This window comes from Xiphophorus hellerii, chromosome 23, assembly GCF_003331165.1.
Source record: "Xiphophorus hellerii strain 12219 chromosome 23, Xiphophorus_hellerii-4.1, whole genome shotgun sequence".
NCBI classification, from domain to species: Eukaryota; Metazoa; Chordata; class Actinopteri; order Cyprinodontiformes; family Poeciliidae; genus Xiphophorus; species Xiphophorus hellerii.
This window is the reverse complement of record NC_045694.1, coordinates 1207170-1234848: the sequence shown is the minus strand read 5'-3', so window position 1 is coordinate 1234848 and position 27679 is coordinate 1207170. Positions and strand designations below refer to the sequence as shown.

Below are 27679 nucleotides of genomic sequence, written 5' to 3'. Positions count from 1 at the left end.
GCGGGAGCAGCTCCGATTTCCCCTAGTTAGAACTTGTCAGGCCGACGCGTTTCATTATGGCGTCTTCTCGCATTATTTTACAAGACAAACATGTAAGAGTGTCTAAAATCAATGTCATTTATAACGCCTCAAACTTAAACAAAAAAATTATGTTTTATTTTGGAAAGTACAGCTTAAAAATATGTTTGTCAGAGATGCTGCAAACAATGTCGATGAGCGTCGCCATGTTGAAATCCGAACTCAATTTGAACACTGTTACTTCTGAAGTAAGACTTCGGTTTCCCGGACGCTGCCCGGCGGGTCATGGGAATAACGCCGCCGGATCGCGCTAGTCGGTTTATGGTCGGAACTACGACGGAATCTGATCGTCTTCGAACCTCCGACTTTCGTTCTTGATTGGTTGGTGCGTTCTTGGTTACTTCTGAAGTAACCTGAACGCACCACAACTCTTCTTCCCCTTTTTCTTGACTCCTAAACTACGGAAGAGGATTAGGGCCACGGAGAAAAGCAATTCTGACCTGAAGGTTCTTTAAGGCTTTAAGTTTCTGACTTTTATGAAGTGGAAAAAATAGAGATTAGATCAGAATTCTGACTTTACGATTAGAAAAGGTTTCTGGTAACAATCAGCCTTTACTGCATCGTTTCAGACAATTTCATCACTTTCCTGTTTGTGGTAGCAACACTCTTCGGTGTGAAAGCCGTTTCTGGTGATTGAAAGAAATTTCAGGGAGGCTTGGAGATGTACCTGTTACAATTCCAAATTGTTTGAACATTTCACTCAGGTTGAGGGAGAGAAGAAGATTTTTAGCAACTAACAGGAAGGCTGAATGTTTTACAGTTAAGTTTTATCGCTTTGAAATTTTCCCTTTTTTTTTCAAGTTGAGCCTTGAATGTTAATAGACACAAAACATGAGTTAAAATGGCCATAAATTAGTCTTTCTTTTGAAATAGTTGCAGAATTTATGGCATTTATTAATAATTAATTATCACTCGAATGGTAGGAACATGTTTTAAATATTTTTCTGTATTATATTTTCTGAAAGATAAAAGCGATTTTGGCAGCAAAGGAAAGTAAAAATCCTTTTTCTGTAGACTCTCATTTAATCTCTAAGTCGTACTTTGATTTGGTTTTTGGTTTAGTTTGTGGACCAGCAGCCATAAAAGCAGAAATATTCCAACCCCATCATGTTTCTGTTCATCACATCTCTTCTATGAAGCGCCAAAACAAATAAGTTAAAATAAACACTATTAACTTATCAGTTACAAGAATTTTAGGCAATAAAATGCAATAACTTGGCAAAACGTGATAAGACCTGAAATGGGAATATTTTCTTATTTATAAAAGGATTGAATTGTTTATTTGCATCTTTTAATGTATTTCTAATATTAACCAAAAAAGGTTACATGGAAAATATCCAGACTGTGCCATTTTAAAAATCCAACTAATCAATTAAACAATCTATTAATAAAATAATCATTAGTTGGAATTTGAATTAAAATAAAGAAATTATATTTTTCTTTTTGTTTCTGCTGATTGAAACATATTAATCAGCAATGTTTACTCTAATTTAAATGTATATATATTGAATATTTGTCACATTTTTACACTTTCTCCTCACTGCATGAACAAGAAAATGGAAGAAAAGGGACAAAACGTTCCAGAGTGAAATCCTCTGACAGATGACATAAATCCTGCTCCGCTCTTCATCTTCATCTCCAAACGGCTCCGTCCGGAGGATCCGCCTGCGCCTGCAGCGCGGCGATGGACGGCGCTGCAGCGTCTGAGGCATCCTCTCTGCTCTGCAGCTCATGGATTCCTGTTTGTCTCCGACGTTCAGGCCTCTCCTGCATGCTTCTTGTGCAGCAGCTGCAGGTTGTGTGGACGGTTTCAACGGCCTGGCTGTGTGATAGCTCTGGGTTTGGCTGGTTGTCGGTTCTGCTACGGCCGGCGCTGATCGGATCTGCAGCAGAACCATTAGACATGCTGCAGTGGAGATGGAGGAAGAGGAGGAGAGAGAATCAAGACTGGGAGGGAGGGGAACTTCAACTGGCTCTTAAAAACCTAAAAAATTATAAAGAAACTGATGAAGATTTAATAATAATAATAATAATAATACATTTTATTTGAAAGGCGCCTTTCTGGCACTCAAGGACACCGTACAAAGAACGAAAAATAGCAAAAACAATAAAATATAGCACTTAAAAGTAGGTAGAATAAATACACAACAATGTATCTATATAAAATCTATATGTAAATCTATGTAAAAATCTATATAAAAATCAAGCAAACCAATTGTGTCATGTTGAAAAGGCAGATCTAAAAAGGTGTGTTTTAAGTTCGATTTTAAATTTAGGGAATGAATTTATGTTTCTAAGATGAGGTGGTAGGGAGTTCCAGAGTTGGGGGGCAGAGCAACTGAAAGCTCTGCTCCCCATGGTAGTAAGACGGACAGAGGGGACAGACAAATGGATAGAGGAGGATGATCTGAGGGAACGAGAGGGAGTGGCAATATGAATAAGATTGGAGAGATATAGTGGGGAAAGATTGTAAAGAGCCTTAAAAGTATACAGAAGAATTTTGTATTCTATGCGGAACTTGGTAGGCAGCCAATGAAGTCTTTGCAAGATAGGAGTGATGTGGTGCATGGATGGGGTTTTAGTAATGATACGGGCAGCTGAATTCTGGACCAGTTGAAGCTTATGAAGAGATTTCTGGGTGAGACCAAACAGAAGGGAGTTGCAATAGTCCAGGCGTGATGTCACAAGACAGTGAACAAGAATGGCAGCGGAATGGGAAGTAAGGGAGGGGCGAAGACGGTTGATGTTGCGTAGATGAAAATAAGCTGAGCGGGTAATATTGTTAATATGAGACTGGAAAGAAAGGGTGCTGTCAAGAATAACACCCAGACTCTTTACCTGAGGGGAGGGGAAAACGGAACAGTTATCAATTTCAAGACTAAAGTTTTTGATTTTGGCCAGATTAGATTTAGTACCAATGAGAAGGACCTCCGTTTTATCACTATTAAGCTTAAGTAGATTAGAGGAGAACCAGGATTTAATTTCAGTCAAGCAATCAGTAAGCGAGGATGGTGGAAGGTTGGAGGCGGGCTTACTGGAAACATAAAGCTGGGTGTCATCCGCATAACAGTGAAAATCAATGTTATATTTACGAAAAATATTACCCAGGGGAAGAAGATAAATAATAAAAAGAAGGGGCCCTAAAACAGAGCCCTGGGGAACTCCTGATGTAACAGAGGAAGGCTGGGAAGAAAAGGTTTTGATCCGAACGAACTGAGTGCGGCAGGAAAGATATGATTTAAACCAGTTTAGAGGAGTCTGAGTGATACCAATGGAAGACAGTCTATTAAGTAGGGTGACATGACAAATAGTGTCAAACGCTGCACTCAAATCAAGTAAGATAAGAATGGACAGCAAGCCAGAGTCAGCTGCCATAAGGAGGTCATTAGTGATTTTTATGAGAGCTGTTTCTGTACTATGGCGGGGACGAAAACCAGACTGAAACAGTTCATACAGGTTATTGTTGGATAAATAAGTGTGAAGTTGCGATGCTACTATCTTCTCAAGAATTTTAGAGATGAAAGGCAAGTTGGAGATAGGACGAAAATTATTCAGATTGTAGTAATCAGCACCAGGTTTTTTTAAAATAGGAGTTATGGCAGCAATTTTAAACGATGCAGGAACTTTTCCAGTGGAGAGAGAGGAGTGAATAATGGTAGAAATAAGAGGGATTATGGTTGAAGCACAGGCTTTAACCAGCACTGTAGGAAGAGGATCAAGCAGACAGGTGGACGAGTTGGACTTATGTATTAGACTTGTAATTTCTGAAGTTGTTGGGAGCTGGAAGGAGGAGAAGGAATGGGCTGGAGGAGAAAGTTCATTTAGTAATAAATACAGAAATAAATGCAGGTTTTAACTATTTTTTCAGCTTTTACATGTATTTTTCTTATTAGGATGGAAATTATGTGAAAATATCAACATTCCCTGTATGAAAAAGTTGCTATTGTCTTATTTTGAGGCTGCAGTCTGTAACTGATGTAAGGAATATTCTTTATAAATTTGTTAAAACGGTTGTTATGGTTTATGTTAACAGACAATCTGTTAAACATATTGATCTCCTCCACCTCTTCCCAGAGCTGCTATTGGTGCCTGAAGAAATGCCCGACCAAAAACAACCAATCAGAGCCAAGAGGAGGAGGGGCTTAGCGCTGTCAATCACCTTAATGTACATGCTGCTAAATGTGCTAATGGTGAATAAATGACTTACAGCTACAGAAAAACTGTTTATCTGCCATCATCAATGGCTATGCTAACTAGCCTTAGCATTCACAACATGCTATGCTAGCTGCATTCACAAGCGGCTGTGATTGACAGCGCTAAGACCCGCCTCCTGGCTCTGATTGGCTGTTTCTAGATAGCACTGGGAGAAGGCAGAGTTACATACTGCAGCTTTAAAACCTAAAAATAGAAATAAAATAGCTTCTTGTCAAAATTACAACAGATTTCCTGCAGTAGATATTTATCACAGATGATAAGTTGTTGTTTTTGAGCTAGCTGTGTGAAGAAACTCTGGCTGCGGGTCAGAGTCATGATGTAAGAGATGCTGACAGATTCTGTCTTGTAGGCAAAGAAGCCCATCTCTACCGCTCTGTGTCAGAGTGTGTGTGTGTGTGTGTGTGTTATTGTTTTAGCTACAGGGAAGAAACCAGTTGCAGCTAAACTTTATTCAGTTTTGCTAAAAACAGGTAGAACTAAGCAGCATGTTGGAGATGTGAAAACTTTTCCACCAGTAGCATGTTGAGTTTTCCTTCAAGTAACAGCAACTTAACGAGCTGCATGGCATCATTAACTCACTGATTTTAGTAACTGTGCTCAAAATTCAATATGCTATGTATATGCCATATACAGTACAGACCAAAAGTTTGGACACACAGTTGTGTCCAAACTTTTGGTCTGTACTGTACGTGTTTAGCATATTAGCATTAGCTTCTGCTAGATTTTTAAGTTAGGGATTTAGAGTGAGCTTCCACTTTTATTTTTGTGTGTTTAGCGTTAACTTGGGGTCTTCGGGCAGACAAAGAGCAGCCCGAAGACCCCAATGATGAAGGAAAACTTTGGACTTGGTGTTCCCTCGCCCGGACGCGGGTCACCGGGGCCCCACTCTGGAGCCAGGCCTGGAGGGGGGGCACGATGGCGAGCGTCTGGTGGCCGGGCTTTTACCCATGGAGCCCGGCCGGGCTCAGCCCGAAGAGGAAACATGGGCCCCCCCTCCCATGGGCCCACCACCCGTGGGAGGGGCCAAAGGGGTCGGGTGCAGTGTGGGATGGGTGGCAGCGGAGGGAGGGGACCCTGGCGGTCCGATCCTTGGTTGCAGAAACTGGCTCTTGGGACGTGGAATGTCACCTCTCTGGTGGGGAAGGAGCCGGAGCTAGTGCGTGAGGTCGAGAGGTTCCGGCTAGAAATAGTCGGTCTCACCTCGACGCACGGCTCTGGTTCTGGAACCAGTCTCCTTGAGAGGGGCTGGACATACTTCCACTCTGGAGTTGCCCAAGGTGAGAGGCGTCGGGCAGGAGTGGGCATACTTGTTGCTCCCCATCTCGGCGCCTGTACGTTGGGGTTTACCCCGGTGAACGAGAGGGTAGCATCCCTCCGCCTACGGGTGGGGGGACGGGTTCTGACTGTCGTTTGTGCTTACGGGCCGAACGACAGTTCAGATTACCCACCCTTTTTGGAGTCCTTAGAGGGGGTACTGGAGAGTGCCCCTCCTGGGGACTCCCTTGTTCTGCTGGGGGACTTCAACGCTCACGTGGGCAATGACAGTGAGACCTGGAGGGGCGTGGTTGGGAGGAACGGCCCGCCCGACCTGAACTCGAGCGGTGTTCTGTTGCTGGACTTCTGTGCTCGCCATGGATTGTCCATAACGAACACCATGTTCAAGCATAAGGGTGTCCATATGTGCACTTGGCACCAGGACACCCTAGGCCGCAGTTCGATGATCGACTTTGTCATCGTTTCATCGGATCTGCGGCCGTATGTCTTGGACACTCGGGTGAAGAGAGGTGCGGAGCTGTCCACTGACCACTACCTGGTGGTGAGTTGGCTCCGGTGGTGGGGGCGAAAGCCGGTCAGACCTGGCAGGCCCAAACGTGTTGTGAGGGTCTGCTGGGAACGTCTGGCGGAATCCCCTGTGAGACGGAGCTTTAACTCCCATCTCCGGCAAAACTTCGAACACGTCCCGGGGGAGGTGGGGGACATGGAGTCTGAGTGGACCGTGTTCCGTGCCTCCATTGTCGAGGCGGCCGATCGGAGCTGTGGCCGCAAGGTTGTCGGTGCCTGTCGCGGCGGCAACCCTCGAACCCGCTGGTGGACACCTTCGGTGAGGGATGCCGTCAGGCTGAAGAAGGAGTCCTATCGGGCCTTTTTGGCCTGTGGGACTCCGGAAGCAGCTGATGGGTACCGGCGGGCGAAGCGGCATGCGGCTCGGGCGGTTGCTGAGGCAAAAACTCGGGCGTGGGAGGAGTTTGGAGAGGCCATGGAGAAAGACTTCCGTACGGCTTCGAGGCGATTCTGGTCCACCATCCGGCGTCTCAGGGGGGGGAAGCGGTGCAGCACCAACACTGTTTATAGTGGGGATGGTGTGCTGCTGACCTCTACTCGGGACGTTGTGGGCCGGTGGGCAGAGTACTTCGAAGACCTCCTCAATCCCACCAACATGCCTTCCACTGAGGAAGCGGAGCCTGGGGACTCTGGGTTGGGCTCTCCAATCTCTGGGGGCGAGGTCGCCGAGGTGGTTAAAAAGCTCCTCGGTGGCAAGGCCCCGGGGGTGGATGAGATCCGCCCGGAGTTCCTTAAGGCTCTGGATGTTGTAGGGTTGTGTTGGTTGACGCGACTCTGCAATGTCGCATGGACATCGGGGGCAGTTCCCCTGGATTGGCAGACTGGGGTGGTGGTCCCCCTGTTCAAAAAGGGGGACCGGAGGGTGTGCTCCAATTATAGAGGGGTTACACTCTTAAGCCTCCCTGGCAAGGTCTATTCAGGGGTCCTGGAGAGGAGGGTCCGTCGGATAGTCGAACCTCGGATTCAGGAAGAGCAGTGTGGTTTTCGTCCTGGTCGTGGAACACTGGACCAGCTCTACACCCTCGGCAGGGTCCTGGAGGGTGCATGGGAGTTCGCCCAACCAGTCTACATGTGTTTTGTGGACTTGGAGAAGGCGTTCGACCGTGTCCCTCGGGGAGCCCTGTGGGGGGTTCTCCGGGAGTATGGGGTACCGGGCCCTTTGATACGGGCTGTCAGGTCCCTGTATGACCGGTGTCAGAGTCTGGTCCGCATTGCCGGCAGTAAGTCGGGCTCGTTTCCGGTGAGAGTTGGACTCTGCCAGGGCTGCCCTTTGTCACCGATTCTGTTCATCACTTTCATGGACAGAATTTCTAGGCGCAGCCAAGGTGTTGAGGGGATCCGATTTGGTGGCCTTAGGATCTCATCTCTGCTTTTCGCAGACGATGTGGTCCTTTTGGCTTCATCAGATCGTGATCTGCAGCTCTCGCTGGAGCGGTTCGCAGCCGAGTGTGAAGCGGCCGGGATGGGGATCAGTGCCTCCAAATCCGAGGCCATGGTCTTGAGCCGGAAAAGGGTAGAGTGCCTTCTCCGGGTCAGGGGGGGTGTCCTGCCCCAAGTGGAGGAGTTTAAGTATCTCGGGATCTTGTTCACGAATGGGGGAAGAAGGGAGCGGGAGATCGACAGGCGGATTGGCGCAGCGTCTGCTGTTAAGCGGGCGCTGTACCGGTCCGTCGTGGTGAAGAGAGAGCTGAGCCAAAAAGCGAAGCTCTCGATTTACCGGTCGATCTACGTTCCCACCCTCATCTATGGTCATGAGCTTTGGGTCATGACCGAAAGAACGAGATCGCGGATACAAGCGGCCGAAATGGGTTTTCTCCGTAGGGTGGCTGGGCTCTCCCTTAGAGATAGGGTGAGAAGCTCAGTCATCCGGGAGGGACTCAGAGTAGAGCCGCTGCTCCTTCACATCGAGAGGAGCCAGTTGAGGTGGCTCGGGCATCTGGTCAGGATGCCTCCTGGACGCCTCCCTGGTGAGGCGTTCCGGGCACGTCCCACCGGGAGGAGGCCCCGGGGAAGACCCAGGACACGCTGGAGGGACTATGTCTCTCGGCTGGCCTGGGAACGCCTCGGGATTCCCCCGGAGGAGCTAGAAGAAGTGGCCGGGGAGAGGGAAGTCTGGGCCTCCCTTCTGAAGCTGCTACCCCCGCGACCCGACCTCGGATAAGCGGAAGAAGATGGATGGATGGATGGATGGATAGCGTTAACTTCTGTTATTTATGTGTTTAGCAGTTTAGCATTAGCTTCTGCCAGTTTTTTATGTTGATCGGTTTAGCGTGAACTTCTGATCATTTTATGTGTTCAGCGTTAGCTTCTTCTATTTTCATGTGTTTAGCAGTTTAGAGTTAGCTTCTGCTAATTATTTTGTTACCATCTGTTAGTTTTTAATGCTTAGAAGTTTGAAATGAGTTTCCACTGATATCTTTGTGTTTATTGTCAGCTACCGCTAATTAACAAATAACGCTAAACAGTTTATTATGTGTTAATTATTTTATACTAATACATTAGCTCATGCTAATTATTTTATGTGTCTAGTGGTTTAATGTTAGCTTCTGCTACATTTTTATGTGTTTAGCATCTTGTTGAGCAAATTAGTGATTAGTGAATCTAAAGTTTTGGTTAGCTGTGCCCACCTCACTTTTAGTAAGACATATGATAAAAAGCTATACACTGGCTAATTTTTTCACTTGTTTTTCCAATGTTATGAGTAAAATAATCTGGCAGTGGAACTAGTTTTTTAAATCAATCACAAGAATTATTTACTAAAAACAAGTGTCTTCATCTTCCTGTTAAGTTTCTTGTAAGTTAGCACACCAGAAAAATTGAGAAAACTAAACTGTTTGAGGCTAAAACATTTGGTTATGATTTGGTGTTTTTGCAGTGCAGTGAATATTCTGTATTAAATATTACTTTCTGACAGTTACAGTTGTTTTTTTAACAGCTAATATCAGTAGAACCAGTTTGTTCCTCTTCGTCGCCTTCTTCTTGCATAACGTGACTTTTTTTTCCCTCGTCGGTTTTCAGGAAACAAAAGATGAATTTTGGCCAACGTTGGCTCCTCCCCTCCCTACACACACACACACGCACCCACACACACACACCCCCACACACACACACTCTGTGACTTCCCCCACCGTCTCCTTCACTCTCCCGCCTTCCCGTTCCCATGAATGCAGCACTTCCTAAACTCTTCACGTTTCTCCTCTTCTTCTTCTTCTGCATGTGAGACGGAGGACGATTCTCTGTAGCAGGAAGGAAGGGAGGAAGGAAGGGGCGGGAGGTAAGGAGGGAGGGGTGAGAGAGCGGCGGCGAAGGGAGGGGACGGGAGAGAAAAAGGGGGAGCACATGTGTATGCTTGTCACTGAGGGTCTGGGAGGACGGAGGGAGGCCGCCATATGCTGACTGGATTCCTGTTCCTGTGTGCAGAGCGCTGGCCGGCCGGGAACACGCCATGGGAAGCTCACATCTCCTCAACAAAGGCATGCCTCTAGGTAAACACCCTGCTTTTATCCGGCTCTCTGTGTGTGTGTGTGTGTGTGTGTGAACATTATTCTACCTTCAGGCTCCCCTCCCCCTTCGCTCTCTTCCTCTCTTCTTCTGTCTCCTCCTCCTCACAAGTCTTCCTCACACTATTATCTATTTTATTGCTCAGAAGGGGAACCGTTGGCCTTTTCTCTGAAGCAGCGTGTATGGGTGTGTGTGTGTGTGTGTGTGCGTGCGTGCTTGTGCGCTTGTGTGTGTTAGGGGAAAATCTCGGCTCGAACACCTCGACAGAAATAGATCTCTCTCTCTCTCTCTCTTCTTCGAGGGCGAGCAAGGACATGACACATATTTCTCTCTTGTTGTGCGTCTTTCATGAAGTGTATTCACACACATTCACACACGCAAACACACACAGGTGCACAAGTGTGTGCACGTGAGCGGCGCTGGTGTGCGGACGTGTTTACACACGAGTGATGGATGCACCTTGTGATGGTGGCTGGAAAAGACAATTCTAGAAATCCTTGGATCAAGGTAGAGCTGCTGGGGAGGAGGAGGAGGAGGAAGATGAAGAAGGCTTTTAGTTTGAAAAGAATGAGAAGAGCTTTTATCAGAGATCAGAGTCACATCTTCTCACTGGAGAAGATCTGATCTGGTTCTAATGGGAGTTATGGATGGACAGACAGACGCCGTAATGGGTGGATGGATAGTTGGTTGGTTGGTTGGTTGGATGGTTGGATGGTTTGTTGGTTGATCAATTGGATGGTTGGTTGGTTGGATGGTTGGTTGGTTGATCGATTGGATGGCTAGTTGGTTGGTTGATCGATTGGATGGTCGGTTGGTTGATCGATTGGATGGTTGGTTGGTTGATCGATTGGATGGTTAGTTGGATGGTTGGTTGATCGATTGGATGGTTGGTTGGTTGATTATTGGATGGTTGGTTGATCGATTGGATGGTTGGTTGGTTGATCGATTGGATGGTTGGTTGGTTGATCGATTGGATGGCTAGTTGGTTGGTTGATCGATTGGATGGTTGGTTGGTTGATCGATTGGATGGCTAGTTGGTTGGTTGATCGATTGGATGGTTGGTTGGTTGATCGATTGGATGGCTAGTTGATTGGTTGATCGATTGGATGGTTGGTTGGTTGATCGATTGGATGGTTGGTTGGATGGTTGGTTGATCGATTGGATGATTGGTTGGATGGTTAATTAGATCAAATCTGTAAAGTTATATTTTCCATAATCTTGTTTAGTTTTTCCTAATTCAAAAACTTTCATCAAATTCCAGAGTTTTCCAGGCTTCTCCAGGCTTTTCCATAGATTGTCTGCATGCTAACCTTAGAAACCCAGGAACCGTGGTAACCGTGGTAACCGTAGCGCGATGCTGGCCTGTTGGATGATCTGTTTAGTCAGAAATGGTTTCCTGAAACGCGAACAGGAATATCGCCGTCTGCTGAGACAGAAACGTTTCTCATTCCCTCTGCAGGCAGATTACCTGAGTCTGAGCTGCTGCTGATTTACTCCAGGTGAGTCAGAGTCAGCAGGTAAATAATCAGTTAGCAGGAAAACCTTCATTTATAACATAACCACTGTTTTAAAACGGATTATTTCCATGGATGATAGTAATATAAACCTTCATTTAAATGACAGAAACACACTGGTAATCACAGTCTCGTTACTACGCAGAACTTTTTACTTTTACTACGGTAATATTATCAGAAAGTGTCACTACATTTACTGAAAAGTAACATTTCTGGATCCTGGATGAAGAATAAACAAGTTTTAATCAAAATTATGTGAGATACAGATCTGCAATTTATGTTGAAGTGAGACCTCCTGTTTCTACACCAGCTGTGCTCTGCCAGTAATTTAAACACTGGAAGTACTTTATACTGATATATATATATATAGATACTGCGCAGAACCCTCAAGCTCCCAGGCCTCTGGTAGAGGACCCGAGCTCAGAGGATAAGAACCACCCGCGGTGGGTGAGAAGGGAATTTTTTATATATACTGTATATATATATGAACTGCTGGATGATCTTCTGGCCAAATGTTTTATTTTGTAAATATGATATTTATTTGTAATTTTTGTTTTTAAAATACCAGAATTTGTGCAAAACTTTATATTTAGTCTGATGATATCTTTTTAAATTATTAAATTAATATGTTTAGTTACAAAATAGAGTTTTGCTTGAGTTATTTCTTGGACTTTTTTCTTCTACATTCTTTAAAACTGTGTCCATGTAAAAATAGTTTTAATGAAGCAACAATAATTTTAGATAAGAAAAACTTTGTTTCAATAAAATATTAAATATTTACATTTTCAGCTTTAATTTTTTCAGACAATAGTGGGCCACACATTTTTTAACCATTATATATAAATATATATTTTATATTGTAAAAAAAAAAAAAATCATTAAAATAGCTTAATTATTTTAAAATCAATAAACTATTTTAATAGTTTAATTAAACTATTAAAACTCTTTTAATAGCTTAATAGTTGTAATAGTGCTGTTTTAAACTATTTTAAAAGTTTAATTAAATTTTTAAAACTGTTTAATAGCTTAAACTATTAACCTATTCATATATTTATATGGTTACATAAAATACATTAGTGAATTTTAATTTCAGTTACATGTATTTATTTTTTATCTCAATCTGAATCTGTAGTTGTGGTTAATAAATTAAAAACTTTGTATGTAGAAGTGAGTATGTGTAGTATACAGTACGTATTGGTACGTATTGGTAAGTATTGGTGCGTATTGATACGTATTGATACGTATTGGTAAGTATTGATACGTATTGGTAAGTATTGGTGCGTATTGATACGTATTGGTGCGTATTGATACGTATTGGTAAGTATTGGTGCGTATTGATACGTATTGGTGCGTATTGATACGTATTGGTAAGTATTGGTGCGTATTGATACGTATTGATACGTATTGATACATATTGGTAAGTATTGGTGCGTATTGATACGTATTGGTGCATATTGGTAAGTATTGATACGTATTGGTGCGTATTGATACGTATTGGTGCATTTTGGTACGTATTGGTGCGTATTGGTACGTATTGGTGCGTATTGATACGTATTGGTGCGTATTGGTACGTATTGGTGCGTATTGGTGCGTATTGGTACGTATTGGTGCGTATTGGTACGTATTGATACGTATTGGTACGTATTGGTGCGTATTGATACGTATTGGTACGTATTGGTGCATATTGGTAAGTATTGATACGTATTGGTACGTATTGGTGCGTATTGATACGTATTGGTACGTATTGGTGCATATTGGTAAGTATTGATACGTATTGGTACGTATTGGTGCGTATTGATACGTATTGATACGTATTGGTACGTATTGGTGCGTATTGGTGCGTATTGGTACGTATTGGTGCGTATTGGTACGTATTGGTGCGTATTGATACGTATTGGTACGTATTGGTGCGTATTGATACGTATTGGTGCGTATTGATACGTATTGGTGAGTATTGGTACGTATTGATACGTATTGGTGCGTATTGATACGTATTGGTGCGTATTGGTACGTATTGGTGCGTATTGGTACGTATTGGTGCGTATTGGTACGTATTGGTGCGTATTGGTGCGTATTGGGACGTATTGGTGCGTATGGGTTGTGACTGGACAGTAGGAAGTAAAGATCAGCCGTTTTGACCGCGTGGTTTCATTGATTCATGAAGCTACAGACTCACTGAGCTGCTTCACCTTCACAGCATTTCTGTTTAGGGTAAAAAAAGCTTCTCTGATTTCTATAGACATGTTGCAGCGTGACATCACACCCCCGGCTTCCTGCTGGAGAGCAAAACTGCTAGCTGATGATAACTAGCATTGGTTTTAGCTATTAAGTTGTCAATATAACACATTCGATCTTAAACAATATAAATAAAATAAAAAGGGATGCAGTGCTTTGTTACAAATTATCAACACTACATCAACTAGATAACCAGGTTAGGAAAAAGTTTTAATGTAAAATGGTGAAGGCGAAGGCACTATGTCAGCTATGCTAGCTTGACTATTACAACCTTAACATGTAGATGTGCTGCAGAATTTGGTATTTCGATTCAGTAAAAAAAAACAGCAACCCTAACGCCAACTCTGACAGATCATCAGTAGAGCGGGTTTTCAAATGAGCTAAGCTAACACACTGTGTTAGCTTAGCTAACAGCAGCAGGAGCTAATCCACAACAGCAATCACTTATTAATAAACGCAAAATAAACATCAAGCCTGAAAACATAAAACTGTTGCAGACTGAGCTTCTGTTCTTTGTGTGGGAAGTGTGTGTGTGTGTGTTGTTGAATCCTGATGTGTTAGGGAAGCTGTTGTCAGTCAGTTGCTATAGCAACGGGTCTGTGTGTAGCACAGCCAAAAAAGAGTGAGAAAAAAGGATAATACGAGTAGTTTTCAGTTATTCTTTGGTGGTTTCTCTGGTTTTATTTTCCCTATTAAAGACGCAGCTATTAAATTAATAACACCTTCATCTCCAAGTTTCATTTAATTAATGGTTGCAGCAGTGCCGCTCCAGATGACAAGTAAAAGAATCGTCTTCTTCCGCTCCAGCATTGTGAGCATGTCTAAAATTTATCCAGCGGCCAGTTTGATTTCTCTGAGGGCCACATAAGAACTTAAGGCGGACCGGGTTTGGCCCCCGGACCTCAAGTTTGACACATGGCTCTAGAAGTGGAGGCGTGTGAAGTGGAGCCGGTCCTCCAAGGTCATCACCAGGCGCTGGAATGACAGTTATTTCCTCCCTCAGAAATGCCTGGAATCCAGATCCAGAGTTTCCAGCAAACCGCAGAGCTCAAACTGGGCCTCCTGCTGGTTCCGGTCGCTCCCAGCCTGGTTCTGGTTCTGCAGAAATCTGCAGCTTAAACCAGACTCAGTTCTGCAACACAGAGCAGGGAGCTGAGCTTGATCCACGTTGGAAAAAGAAAATGCGTTTGCCAACAGAACCGGACCAAAACCCGGTTCTGTGATTAAAGTCCGGTTCTGCTGCAAACGGAGCCGAGAAATGCAGAAGGAAGTCCGACCGGCGGCGTTAAAAATAACTCCTAACTGAAGATAAGAGAACGACTTGAAAACATGAACAAATGTGATTTCAGTTTGAGCAACTTTTATTTAAATGAAGGAATTATTGACTGAAACCCAAAACTGGCTGAAACGTTGCTGGTAAGTTAGTTTCATCTTGTCTCAAGTCTACTGAGACATTTGCAACAGGAACTGTTGCAAATATCGGAAATATAACGGAAAATACTTTCCGTTGCTCTCAGTCGTACGATGGCGTATTTGGGTCATTATAGATATTTAAAAAAAGGAACAGTAAATAAAATTTTCTAGAAACAAACATGGAAAAGTCAGAAATTTTAATATTTTTTATGGAAAATTCAGAAAATTCTGTTTAGCAAATTTTCAACATTTTAAACTCAGAAATTTCAAAATTTCCGATAGTAAATTTCCGATATCAAAATTCTATAGATTTTTGAACAAATTGTTCGACATTTGAAACTCTGAAATTTCTTCTGTTTTTCTAGCAAATTCTCAAAAATTCTTTGTTTTTTGGTGAAAATGTACTCTTAGTTATTAGAGCCTTCTGCAAGGCAGTCTTACTGTCGCTGCATCTCTATGCAACGTCCGAATCCCATGATGCATTCTGACACCAAGCGGCTCCGGATGTGTCCGTCTGGATTCTCTGGAGCCTCCAGGCAGAAACTCAGAGCAAAGTGACAGAAAGAGTCACTTATGTCAGGCTGCATGTCAGAGAGGAGACGAGTCAGCAGATTTCCTGCTGACTCAGCAGAAACAGTTCTATCTGGAGGGAAACCAGGAAATGTTCCTGGAGAAACTCCTCTAGATTTAATGAAACCTCAGATGTAAAAGTGACAGGAGGTCTCACTCCTACCTGATTGCTGACCCAATACGTTCTGATTTCTGATCAGTTAGAGATCAATACTTCAGAAAATATCTGACTGAGATATCTCTTCCTGGTTGTTCTGCTTTATTGCTGTAAAAAAATCATCTTTAATTTATTGCTGAGCAGGAAAAATAACTTTTTATGAATATTATTTCCCCTAAGCACTTTCAACTTTCTGCTTTTGGTTCATGGTTCAAACACAAAAAACACAAAAAGTATTTCTGTTTAGTTTTAATGCAAATATTTTATTACACTTGAATTAAGACAAAACGGACTTACAAATAACTTTTCAGAAACTTGTTTTAAATAAATAATTCCCTAAAATGTATTTTAAAAAGCACCAGTTCCAGATTATTTCCCTTGTAACATTTTATGGTTTGAGATTATGAGTGAAATAATCTGTACTTTTTTAAACCCAGTATTAAGGAATTATTAAGGAATTAACCTTATTATTGAAAGGTTTCTGTGATGCTGCGACAGAAGAGTAAACATCATGTTGAAACATCGCTTCACACTGGCAGCCTCTCCAGAGACAAAAGGTGTTCACTGTAAAAAGTATTTACTTTTAATGCGTATTTTATCTACTATTATGTTTATGTGGCATAGACGTACAGTAAGACATTAATGGAAACATTGTGAAATGATTAGTTGTGTGGATTTTAAAGCTACTGAATGGATTTGCTTTTGAAGGAATTAAGTCTCATAAAAGCATCAGAAAAGCTTCCTGTTGTTTGGGATGATTCATTTTGAAAAGTCTAAATTTTACTACAAAAAACTCAGAAATTTGCCAGAAAAAACAAGAAAATTTTTAGATTAGTTTCAGAAATTTTCCGTAAAAGTTTCAAAAGTTGAAAAATGTTGACTTTCAAAATCTGAAATTTCCAAGATTTAAAAAAAAAAGAAGAGATTAATCTAAAAATTTCTAAGTTGTTTTGGTGGAAATTTAATTACTTTTGTCTTCAATGTCCCTAATACGGCTGTGAGTGACGGAAACTTTTTCTAAACTCGTTTCTGGCACAAATATTTTATTCCACTTGAAATAAGACAAAACTAACAAGTAACTTTTCTTCGAGGAATAAGAGATTTCAGTCAATAATTCATCAAACTTGATGAAAAGGTTCCAGTTATGAGTGAAAAAGTCCAGATTTCTCCCTTATTGTTAGCCAGGTGAAAGGTGCGTTTCGTGCATTCAGAGCTCATCCTCCTCATCATCAGGCTTTGTTGTAAGTTAGTTTTATTTTATTTCAAGTCTGCTGGGATATTTGCAGTACAAACTACAGACTGAAATCCTTGGTAAGGTTTTGTGTTTTTGCAGTGTAACGTGGAGTTTGTTGGAGCAGTGAAGGTTGTAGAGTCGACCAACTGCTGGGAGGAAGGATCTGCGGTTACGCTCCTTTGTGCACCCAGGATGCAGAAATGTTTGAGTGATTGCAGTTAAACACTCCTGAGTGATCCGACTTCTTCTTTCCTTCTGTTTTTAGGCATCAGACCTCCCATCATGAACGGGCCGATGCACCCGCGCCCCCTGGTGGCGCTGCTGGACGGCAGAGACTGCACCGTGGAGATGCCCATCCTGAAGGACGTCGCAACCGTGGCGTTCTGCGACGCTCAGTCCACACAGGAGATCCACGAGAAGGTAACGTCCGCAAGCTGACGATGCAGCTGTAGAGAGCTTCTTCCTGCTGGAAAAGCCTCCATGGAGTCTTCAGTCGGTCCAGATCCCTTCCTCCACATCAGGGTCAAACGGTTTCAGGCTGAGGAACACGTCGCACTCACAGACCATCTAACCAACTCAACCTCTTAATATGTACAACCTGAAGAGAAAATATTAATGTCTTAACTCACTTATTGTTGTCTTTTTTGTTCGTTCTTATGAGAAAAATGTTGTAAGTTTACTTTGAGTTATTTACGGGATTTCCAATGGAAATCAAAAGTGAGTTGTTCTTTACTATGAGTGTTGTGTCCATTAATAACATTTTAGTGCTACTTATAATTCAGAAGCGTAATAAAGGGAACAAATATTTTCTTACAGCTTGAAGAAAGCGAGACGTAAAGATGCAGTTAGTCAACGCGGGGCGTTACATATCTAAAAACAAAAATTCTGCAACTCACCCTGAGAAACTGAAAAATGTTCCTGCAGACACAAATTCTTCTGATCAAGAAATCCTGGGATTGTTCCCACTTGTATCCAGCTTTTCTTTTTAACCGCTGTTCTTAAGTTACTTCTGCAATGTTAGTCAAACAGAGTCCTGTGGAAAGCCAACTGTATTTAAAGACTCAAGACGTAAAAGCTACTAGGACTTTGTTACTTTTAACACAGACGATAAGTTATCAGGATATTTTGGTTCCTGGGCAAAATTTGATCCTCACCCCTTACCAGTTGGTGGCGATAATGCTCCATCTAGCTGTTTGACAATCTCCATTAAACAAAAGACAAAGAGAAACCAGTGTGACACCGTCTCCCTAACAACGGGCTCAAACACGCCTAGCAACGGGGTCAAACACGCCTAGCAACGGGGTCAAACACGCCTAGCAACGGGGTCAAACACGCCTAGCAACAGGGTCAAACACGCCTAGCAATGGGGTCAAACACGTCTAGCAACGGGGTCAAACACGCCTAGCAATGGGGTCAAACACGCCTAGCAATGGGGTCAAACACGCCTAGCAACGGGGTCAAACACGCCTAGCAATGGGGTCAAACACGTCTAGCAACGGGGTCAAACACGCCTAGCAACGGGGTCAAACACGCCTAGCAACGGGGTCAGCATTAGAGAAATAATTCTGCTTTGAATGCAGCAAATAATGTCTTGATTTCGCTGCACCTGCTGCTGTTTTCTCTGACTGAGGTTGTATTTTCAGGATGGATGTTCGTTCTGTGTGCAGGTGCTAAACGAAGCTGTGGGGGCGTTGATGTACCACACCATCACCCTGATGAGGGAAGACCTGGAGAAGTTCAAGGCGTTGCGCATCATCGTTCGCATCGGCAGCGGCTACGACAACATAGACATCAAATCCGCCGGGGAGCTTGGTACAAACCACAAACACCCTGAACTAACCACAGACACCCTGAACTAACCACAAACACCCTGAACTAACCACAAACACCCTGAACTAACCACAAACACCCTGAACTAACCACAAACACCCTGAACTAACCACAAACACCCTGAACTAGGCGCACAAATACATCAGCAACTGCTGAACTGCTAGTCTAGAGGGACTCATGTTGTAGAGACAAAGAATATGCAACACTTAAAAGTTGCAACTAATAAAAAAATGTTTTAAAATAAATAATCCCTGGCATAATTATTGGTAACCCTAATGATGCCTTTAAACCAGGGGGGCCCAAAGTGGGTCCTGGAGGCCCGGCATCCTGCACGTTTTAGTTCCCTCCCTGGTACCAACAACCTTTTCAGCAGGTTGTTGGTACCAAGCAGGTAAATGTTTTTCTTAGGCCTCTAATGAGCCATCATTTGATCCAGGTGTGTTAAACCAGGGAGAGACTAAAACATGCAGGATGCCGGGCCTCAGGGACCCACTTTGGGCCCCCCTGGTTTAAAATCTATGAAACTGAAGGATTTGTTTAGTTATGCTTAATTTTTAACTCGATCAAAGTTTCTCCAAGAATCTATTTTTATCTGTTCCACCACAGAGAAGGACGTCAAACATCCAAAAATCCTGATCAAGTTAATTGCCGAGTCTAATCACATTTTAATCACCAAAATAAGCAACACGTTCAATTCAAAAACCTTTTGTTGCTAAATTACTGAATAAATAAACAAAATGAGCTCAACAACAAAGGTATTTATAGCTTTTAATCTGTTCTTCATATTGGAGCAACGTTCAGCTTTCCAAAGTCAGGAGCTTCTTTAGAAATGACATTAGCATTAGCTGCTACATGTTAGCACTGAGATGCTATTTTAGGCTAGATTAGCTTCGCTGATAGGCTAACTCCTTTTAGCACAACTTGAACACAACAACAGTTTTTCCAGCGTTCGATCCGATTGTTTAGAAGCAGAAATTAAAACCCAGGAAGCCGAGAGAAGCGGCTTCGTCCTCCGTCGCTGCCGTTAGTGGTGTTAGCTAACGGCAGCTGGTGCGTCAGGTTTATGGGCGGAACAGAAACACACAAATACAAAAGGTTCCAACTTGGGACTTTTGTGTAAAAAAAAACCTGCATCTGTGACTAATCCAAATTAATTGATTAAAATGCACAAAAATATAATTTTTAATAAATGTCAAAGTGCAATCTGTCCCAGGGTGATAAGAATGTGATGACGTGTGAGGGAGAATACACAGGGGGCAGGAAACAACTTGACCTAACAACATAGAGCAGCTAGAAGTAAACTAGAATCACTAAGAAGGCCTGAAGTAAAATAAACAGAAACAGGAAAACAGAACAACAAACAAACCTCCAAACAAGCGAGGACTTACCAGAGAAGTCTGGTTGAAGCTCGTCTTCCTCCCAGCAGCGGTAAACTCTGTCAGCTGGATCTCCCTCAGACCTCACCCTGCTTCCTGCTCCGACAGGTATAGCTGTGTGCAACATGCCGGCAGCGTCGGTGGAGGAGACGGCAGACTCCACGCTGTGCCACATCCTCACCCTGTACCGACGCACCACCTGGCTGCACCAGGTTTGTAGCTCTGCAGCCCAGACAGCAGGCAGGGAACCAACAGTCACTGGGTTTGTTGGAGGTGTGCGTCCGCTCACCGCCATCATTATTTACACTGTAACAAATAATCTCTGCCAACTGACATATAAGCAAAATTGAAACATTTCATTTTCTTTAGAATGTGGCTGTATTTGAAAGACGTTGATGTAAAGTGTAGAAGGTACAGTAAAATGATTTGTTCCTCAAATCATTGCTTAGACTCATGTGTTGTAGTCTGACAGGATTAGCTTGTGGTGCAGAGTGAATTACAGCTGGATCACCGTGCGTCTGCGCTGTCCGCTCCGTCTGAAGTGACGATGCGTCTTCACTCCCGCCAGGCTCTCCGGGAAGGGACGCGGGTTCAGAGCGTGGAGCAGATCCGAGAGGTGGCGTCAGGCGCGGCCAGGATCAGAGGAGAGACGCTGGGACTCATTGGGCTCGGTGAGAATCCAAACTGGTGTCAAACTGGTCCACATCGGTCCAGGTCCTTTCTTTTCATACAGGACAACTAATCTGACCGAGCAGAAAGGCATCGCTGAAGGAAAGTCATGAGAAGTCAGATTAGTATAAGATTCGTCGGAGAGCGAAATCAAACTTTTTACCTCCATGCTAAAAAGCTTGTTGCTCAGCAAGACAATCCTGCATAAGACTACATACAATCTAGACGTAACAAACTCGATGTGTTTGTAGGCCGGGTCGGCCAGGCCGTCGCCCTGCGAGCCAAGGTCTTCGGCTTCAACGTGATTTTCTACGACCCGTATTTGGCCGACGGCGTAGAAAGGTCCCTGGGGCTCCAACGGGTCACCACCCTACAGGTAAACCCAGCTGGCCTTCATGTCTACCTTTCAGTGCCTTCAGATCAATCAAATGGAGGATTTCACTCTGAAAACAGAAATGAAACCTCATTTACACTTCTGGTCAGAAAGCTTTAGAAACATCTGAAAGGCCTGCAAGCAGCAGGTCCTGCAGCGGAAACGTTTCCATCTATTATTGAGTGATGAAAGCAGAACTAGACGACATTCTGACGGGGATTTATCATCTTCCTCCTCAGGACCTTCTCTTCCACTCTGACTGTGTCTCTCTGCACTGCAGCCTCAACGAGCACAACCACCACCTGATCAACGACTTCACCATCAAACAGGTACGCTGAGACCAGAGGCTGGCAAAGCCACCAAGGAAGCTTGTAAAGTCATATCAAGCCTCAGCTGAACGGTGTGTGTGTGTGTGTGACTGCGTGTTAAAGATGCGGCAGGGGGCGTTCCTGGTGAACACAGCCAGGGGGGGCCTGGTGGATGAAAAGGCTCTGGCTCAGGCTCTGAAGGAGGGCAGGATACGCGGGGCGGCTCTGGACGTCCATGAGACAGAACCTTTCAGGTATTACTGAGCAAATGCTTCATCAAGTTGTAAGAGAACTGGCTTCGTTGACCACCAAACCAGACGTTTGGGTTTTCCATCTATCCAACAGCAAACTGCAGTCCAGCTTCTTCTGTTCATATCCTCTCAGTCCATGTTAAAGTGTTTTCTTCACGGTGGGTTGAAGTGCCGCTGTTCCAGTTTCTGATTAACTTGATCCTTTGGTTGTTCTTGAACTTCCTAAACAATCTGAGGGTGACGGTTTGGGTCAGAGGTTTGGGGGTTCGAACAGAACCGTGATCCAAAACAAATATCTGACCTGGATAACCAAGGCCAACATTGAGCCACCGGGCCAGCACCAAGAAACCATCTGATTTAAGTAAACAGAAACATTTCTGTCCAGAAAGATGGCGGAAGCTTGCTGGTTTCTCTGAAACTTTAGGGACATTTATACAAATGTTAGTAGGACTGAGTGTATGTAAAGTTTTGACCCTGTGTGGATTAGAGAAAACCCACAACAAATTGTTGCTTTAAAAGTATTATCATCAAAAGTCCCAGATCAGTATCACACCTTTTGCTGATGACGGTTTTCTTTCTGTGCGAATCCCAGTTTGTCTTCTAAGTTTGAGTTAAATGATAAATTGGACAGAGTAATTTCCTGCAGCTGAGCTGAACGTACCGTTTGTTGCTGTGGCAGCTTCAGTCAGGGTCCACTGAAGGACGCTCCCAACCTGATCTGCACGCCGCACGCCGCCTGGTACAGCGAACAGGCATCACTGGAGATGAGAGAAGAGGCGGCGAGGGAAATCCGGAGGGCTGTGACAGGTTGGTGGACAGAGTCAGTGACCAAAGGAGACACTTTAGGACAGAGAAACAGATTTGTTTTGTTGATCCTTATTTGTTCATTTTCAGGTCGGATCCCAGACAGTCTGAAGAATTGTGTGAATAAAGAGTTTCTCTCACCCAACAACCACTGGGCCGTCGACCCGGCTGCGGTCCACCCTGAGCTCAACGGCGCCTACAGGTACCGGCCGGCGCCGAGTTATCAGCAAGAATTAGAGATGATCCAACATCCAGCTTATCAACACATATAGCTGCCAGGTTGCGTGCTTTGTTAATGTATTTATACACTTTACTGTATTTTACTGGATTTTATGTGACAGATCAACAAAACCGAAAGTGTTTTTACACCTGATAGTCCAGTAGACTCGGTTCGATTAGGGACCAAATTCGCAACATTTGTTCCACCTCCGTCTGCTGCAGTTCTCTTTCTCACTGCAGTCAAATGATCCAAACTAATTGGGAAACCTGTTCCCCTCCTGGCCTGTGAGGGCGCTGCACCAAGAACCACTGAAGGAAACGACATAAAAACCTCTGAAGGCACTGAGAGCAACTTCCTTCTTCACCAGATGGAAACAAGATGGAGGCGTCAGATTTTAGTGTTGGAGGATTTCTCTTTAGTCTTTGGCTGAAGACCAGGAGCCATTTCTGATGCTAGCACTAGGCTAGCACGTTAGCTTTGGTTGTATTTACCCAGAATGCCTTGCGCTGTAGTCCACTTCCTGCTTTTGGAGCGGTCTCTGGTCTGCATGAGGTTCACATATGCATTTGAAAAGAACCAGAGTTCACTTCAACTGAACCCAGACCGAGGTTTGGAGGACCAGAGGTCAGAGGTCAATTAGCATTCACACCTCACCAACCGGACCAGAGTTTCCAGGCAACCGGACCAGAGTTGGGTTAAAGCGGACTGAAGAGGAATGGTGTGAATCCACTCTTAGTACATACAGTATATGTGAAGTGGAAGGAAACAGTTACATGGTTTTACAGTTTTTATAGATAAAATGCAGAAAATGTGGCATGAGTTGACTTGATACTTCACAGGCAGTAGAGACCCACATGTTGGACTTTTGTCCTTTGGGATCCATCCCATAATATCTCTGGCTGCATGTTTAAGGTGGCTGTCCTGCTGGAAGGTGAACCTCCAGTCTCAGGTTCTTCTCAATCTAAAGTTCTCCAACCACAACAGCTGCCGTTAGCTGAGTTAGTTTAGTTACTTCCTTCACTGCTCTGTGCTGGTCTGTCAGCTCTCTGTAAAATCCACTGAGCTGTGTGAACAATTTTGCCCCTCCTGCCCCTCAGGTACCCCCCCGGAGTGGTGAGCTTGCCGGCCGGCGGCCTCCCTCCGCCCGTCGAAGGCATCGTCCCGAGCGCCGTGCCCATCACGCACACCCTCCCGCCAGCTGCCGCACACCCGCCCCACGCGCCGTCTCCCGGACAGAACACGGTGAAGCCACCAGAGGGCGACAGAGAGCAGCACCCCAGCGACCAGCTGTAGCCCTTCTGCACGCCGACCGCCGCTCAGGTTCCACCTGCTTCCCAACAGACAGGTCTCACTCCCAGCCGGAGCAGGACTGACGCTTTACTCAACAACCCAGAAAGTTCCTCTAAACCAACATCTGATCGTTGGTGCCTCAACAGAAAAAAATCAAAACAAGTTTAAATTGATTTGGGGAAAAAAGAATTAAGAAAATCTTTAGGCTGTTGGTGTCCAAAGTTAGAGGTTTTCATGTGTTCTGTGTCTTTTCCTTAGTTTGATGTGACATCGAAGTTATTGGGTTAGAAATGAATGTAACCTGCCTGTGAACAGATTTTAGAACATGATGATATTCGTATTCCAGTCTTAACAAAAACTGGTTTAAAGATACAATATCTCGTTTTCTTTTTATTTGTCCCTAAATTAGCAAGGCCCCAAAAAAGAGGCAGCATTTTGCACACCATCTCAGGAACCTACGTTTCCGCAGGTGGTAATCTAGTTTTTTCTAGCATTTTTCTTTTCTAAATAGTTTTTATGCCACTCAGTGCTTTTGTTTTTCTACCTGCTTGCCTTTCCGTGTCCCGTTGCGTTAGAAAAGAACAACTTTAGTGAGATATAAAGTTGATCTAATGCTTGTTTCTGTTGGTTTTGTTTAAGGAGCATGTCACTTTGCTCTGGGATTGTGTAAATGTTCGAACCGAAGGCGTAATGAGAGGAACGTTTAGGAGAGGTGGTGAAATGGTAAACATGCTGGGACCTGCTGATTCTGACGTTTTCATTCATGAGCTGACGAGGCGACAGACTGAGACACGTTAAAAACATGGTTTGTTTTTAATAATTCACCTATTCTGGCTGCAATTTCTGCTCCTGTTCTGACCAGCATTGTAACTTTGATAAAGGAATGACATTTGTGTCGACCAGAATGACCAACACTATGCTAGGCTACGTTCACACAGCAGGCAGATGTGACCCAATTCAGATCCTTTCACCCCAAAAATAAAATTTGTTCCACTTACACATGTGGATAAATCTTTACTGCCGTAGGCAGAGCTCCGTGGAGGCCATCTTTACTGCCGTAGGCAGAGCTCCGCGGCGGCCATCTTTACTGCCGTAAGCAGAGTGCCGCGGCGGCCATCTTTACTGCCGTAAGCAGAGCGATGCTGGGTGACATCTGTCTTCTTCTGCGCATTTGGATTATCATGCGCAAATAGAGTCTGACTTTGGTCACTTTTAATTAGTAGAATGAATAATCATGCAAAAAAAAGTCAGATTTGAGCATTGAGACCTGCTGAGAAAACGTAGCCGTGGCGATCTGTGCAGGTCTCATTTTTTTTCACATAATGGATCCATGTTTTACCCCTGAGGGTTTAACTCCATCACAAATCAAACTCTGAATCAGTTTCCACACAACAACACTTAGCTTAGCTTTAACTTTCACTACAAGCTAATAAAGATAAAGGTAGAACACTCAGATAAAGGCGAACGTTCTTCATTTGGCTCAGACACAAAGAGAAAAACACAGAGCCAAAGCTGCAGCTTGAAGAGAGCTGATACTCTTAACTTTAGTAGATGTGAAACGTGCTATAAAAGAAAGCTTTTTGCTATTTGATTGACTTTATGCTCACAAACAACTCCTTCTCCAGCTTTCTGTCCTAGCTGCGTCATGAACAGCATTTCGTTTTCTCTTTTTAGCTTTCAGTTGGTTTTTCTCTTGAATTCGGAAGCAGAAAATGTTGCAAACAATGAAACTTTTTCTGAGGAATAAAATCTGCCTTCTTGGCTCGTTTACATCTTCACCCCACACCTAGCTTAGCATATTCGCCTTAAATAGTTTGGTTTTCTGTTACAACAGAAAACAACATCATCCATATATGGAAGTGCTTCCTGTTTTACACAAAGGGGTAGGTGTCGTTTTTTAAATTACTTTTATACTTTTTATGAACAGAAAAGGCCAGTTGTGATTTATTTCACGTCTTTTATTTTGTATTTTCGGGTTTCCTGGCTCTAAACCTTTACTCTGTTATGCACTTTAAGTTGATTCCTCCATCTTCAGGTCCTGGGACGGTTACGACAGTAAAAACGGTTAAACTTGGGTAAAGATGAGACTCAGATGATCTCTGAAGATTGTTTTAACGTCTCGAGAACAAACGCCTCCCGCTTTCCACAAACAGACATGAGCACAGAGAAGCGGCGGCGTTTCCCCCGAGCGGCCTGAGATTTCCTGGAGTCCCTTTAACATCAAGCCGGGCCCTTCCCGTTGCTACCATTTAACCACCTGCTCTCTTCATGTGTACATACAGTGTTCTGCTTGCCTGTGTCAATGTGACTTGATTGTTTCTGTGTCTAAAAGCAGCGCCAGTAGGGGGAGCAGTAAATTACCCAGAAGTCCTTTCTGCTCCCCCTACCTGCAGCTGAGTAGTAAAAGCTGTTTCCTGTTGCCTACCTGGTCTTCTTCATGGTGAGGCAGCGATCAGGGATGGACATTTCCACCGCAGGGCGTTTCAGGCTAAAATGTTTGATTACGAGAATAAAGTCAAAATAATGTAAGAATAAAACAAAAAGTAGAAATAATACGAGAATAAAACTGCATGTCAGTCATAATATAATAAAACCAATAAAATTAGGAGACTAAAGTCATTAAATGAAGTTATAATATAAACAGAATAAAGAAGCTATTTTACCTCAAAAAGGATTAAAAACACGAGGAAAGCTGAGAATCTTATACTTTATTATAAGGAATAAGGAAAAACTTCATTTTTAACACATCAGCATGAAATTATTATCAGTGGCTGAACTGAGTTTCGAAGACAGAAGATTTTAATAACTATCAAAGTTTTACCTAAAAACTTTCCATCTTTCTTCTGGTATTTTTGTGTCTTTGTTCTCATAAAATTCTGACTTTATCCTCGTAATTCTGAATAAAATGATAAAATCTGGTCGTCTGGCTGTAGCAACGCGCCGCCGCAGACCGAAGGTTCTGGGCTGATATTCTGACTCGGTTCTGGTTCTTCCAACCCAAACTGCAAACATTCCTGGTCCAAACTGACGGATCCGGCGGTTCCCCTGAAATGCCATCCCTGGCGGGAGCGCCCCCTGCTGCCGCCCTTCATGGTGACGTAGTAGGCGTAGCAATATTCAGTACACACATTAATCTATATTCTACAGTAAATATCATTATTTTTGGTCAAACGATGACAACTGAAAAAGATGTTTGTGACTGTATGCATTTGTATGAATTATTTTAAAAGGAAATAAACTGTGGAAAGGTGACGGCTGGGTTTCTGTTTCTGTGCTGCGTTTAGCTGTTAGCATCATTTAGTTTAGATCATCAGAAAAACTTTATTAAAATGCATCTCCACTGGGAAGGATTTTCATTTTTCTGCTGTTAAAAGCAGAACAGACCATTTGTGAAGCTCTAGAGATGATGCTGTTTGGATCAAAACAAATTTGAATCTTTGTTTCCTTATTCTGTTGCTAAATTAGAGCCAATAATTTACATACAAACAGATTTCTGTCCAAATGGAGAAAACGGTTGGATCTGGATAAATAATTTCAGAACTTGCATTTTTTAATTAATTTAGTGAAAACATGAATTTCTTTAGATAATATTTTAATTTGTTGTGCATAGCAGAACCGAGTTTGAGTTGAATCATTTGAGGAATAATTGATCCAATAACGTTTTAAATCGTAATAAATCCTCATTAAATGTAAACGTGTCCAGTTTCCCCTCGTTAGTTCTGTGTCTCCACCAGGGGGCGCCGTTCCTATGCAGCAGAACTGCAGATAAAACTTGTGAAATTCTGATTATTGCTCCTAT

At 43.4% G+C, this 27679-nt stretch overlaps 2 protein-coding genes and 1 long non-coding RNA gene across 4 annotated transcripts; 2 read left to right on the top strand and 1 right to left on the bottom strand.

Moving 5' to 3' along the window:
- Positions 1-3: 3 nt before the first annotated feature.
- LOC116714166 (uncharacterized) lies at positions 4-1874 on the top strand. Its single transcript, XR_004338018.1, has 2 exons — positions 4-92; positions 1632-1874. It is a non-coding gene; the product is annotated as an uncharacterized LOC116714166 (long non-coding RNA).
- On the bottom strand, positions 277-15703 carry LOC116714162 (uncharacterized). Of its 2 annotated transcripts, none has more exons than XM_032554518.1 (2): positions 15240-15703; positions 277-1984 (listed from the first exon to the last, which is right to left on the bottom strand). In XM_032554518.1, exons 1-2 carry the CDS (start codon positions 15383-15385, stop codon positions 1711-1713), a joined length of 420 nt encoding a protein of 139 aa, XP_032410409.1. In that variant the 5' UTR covers positions 15386-15703; the 3' UTR covers positions 277-1710. The 2 variants fall into 2 exon arrangements, with proteins under 2 accessions (XP_032410409.1, XP_032410408.1); XM_032554517.1 differs by lacking the exon at positions 15240-15703 and adding an exon at positions 9264-9598.
- Positions 9562-27132, top strand: ctbp1 (C-terminal binding protein 1). Its single transcript, XM_032554514.1, has 11 exons — positions 9562-9620; positions 17025-17179; positions 18427-18571; positions 20074-20177; positions 20534-20636; positions 20886-21010; positions 21247-21336; positions 21439-21569; positions 22246-22373; positions 22461-22572; positions 23688-27132. The coding sequence occupies exons 1-11, from the start codon at positions 9581-9583 to the stop codon at positions 23881-23883; spliced, it is 1329 nt and encodes a 442-aa protein (XP_032410405.1). The 5' UTR covers positions 9562-9580; the 3' UTR covers positions 23884-27132.
- Positions 27133-27679: the final 547 nt, after the last annotated feature.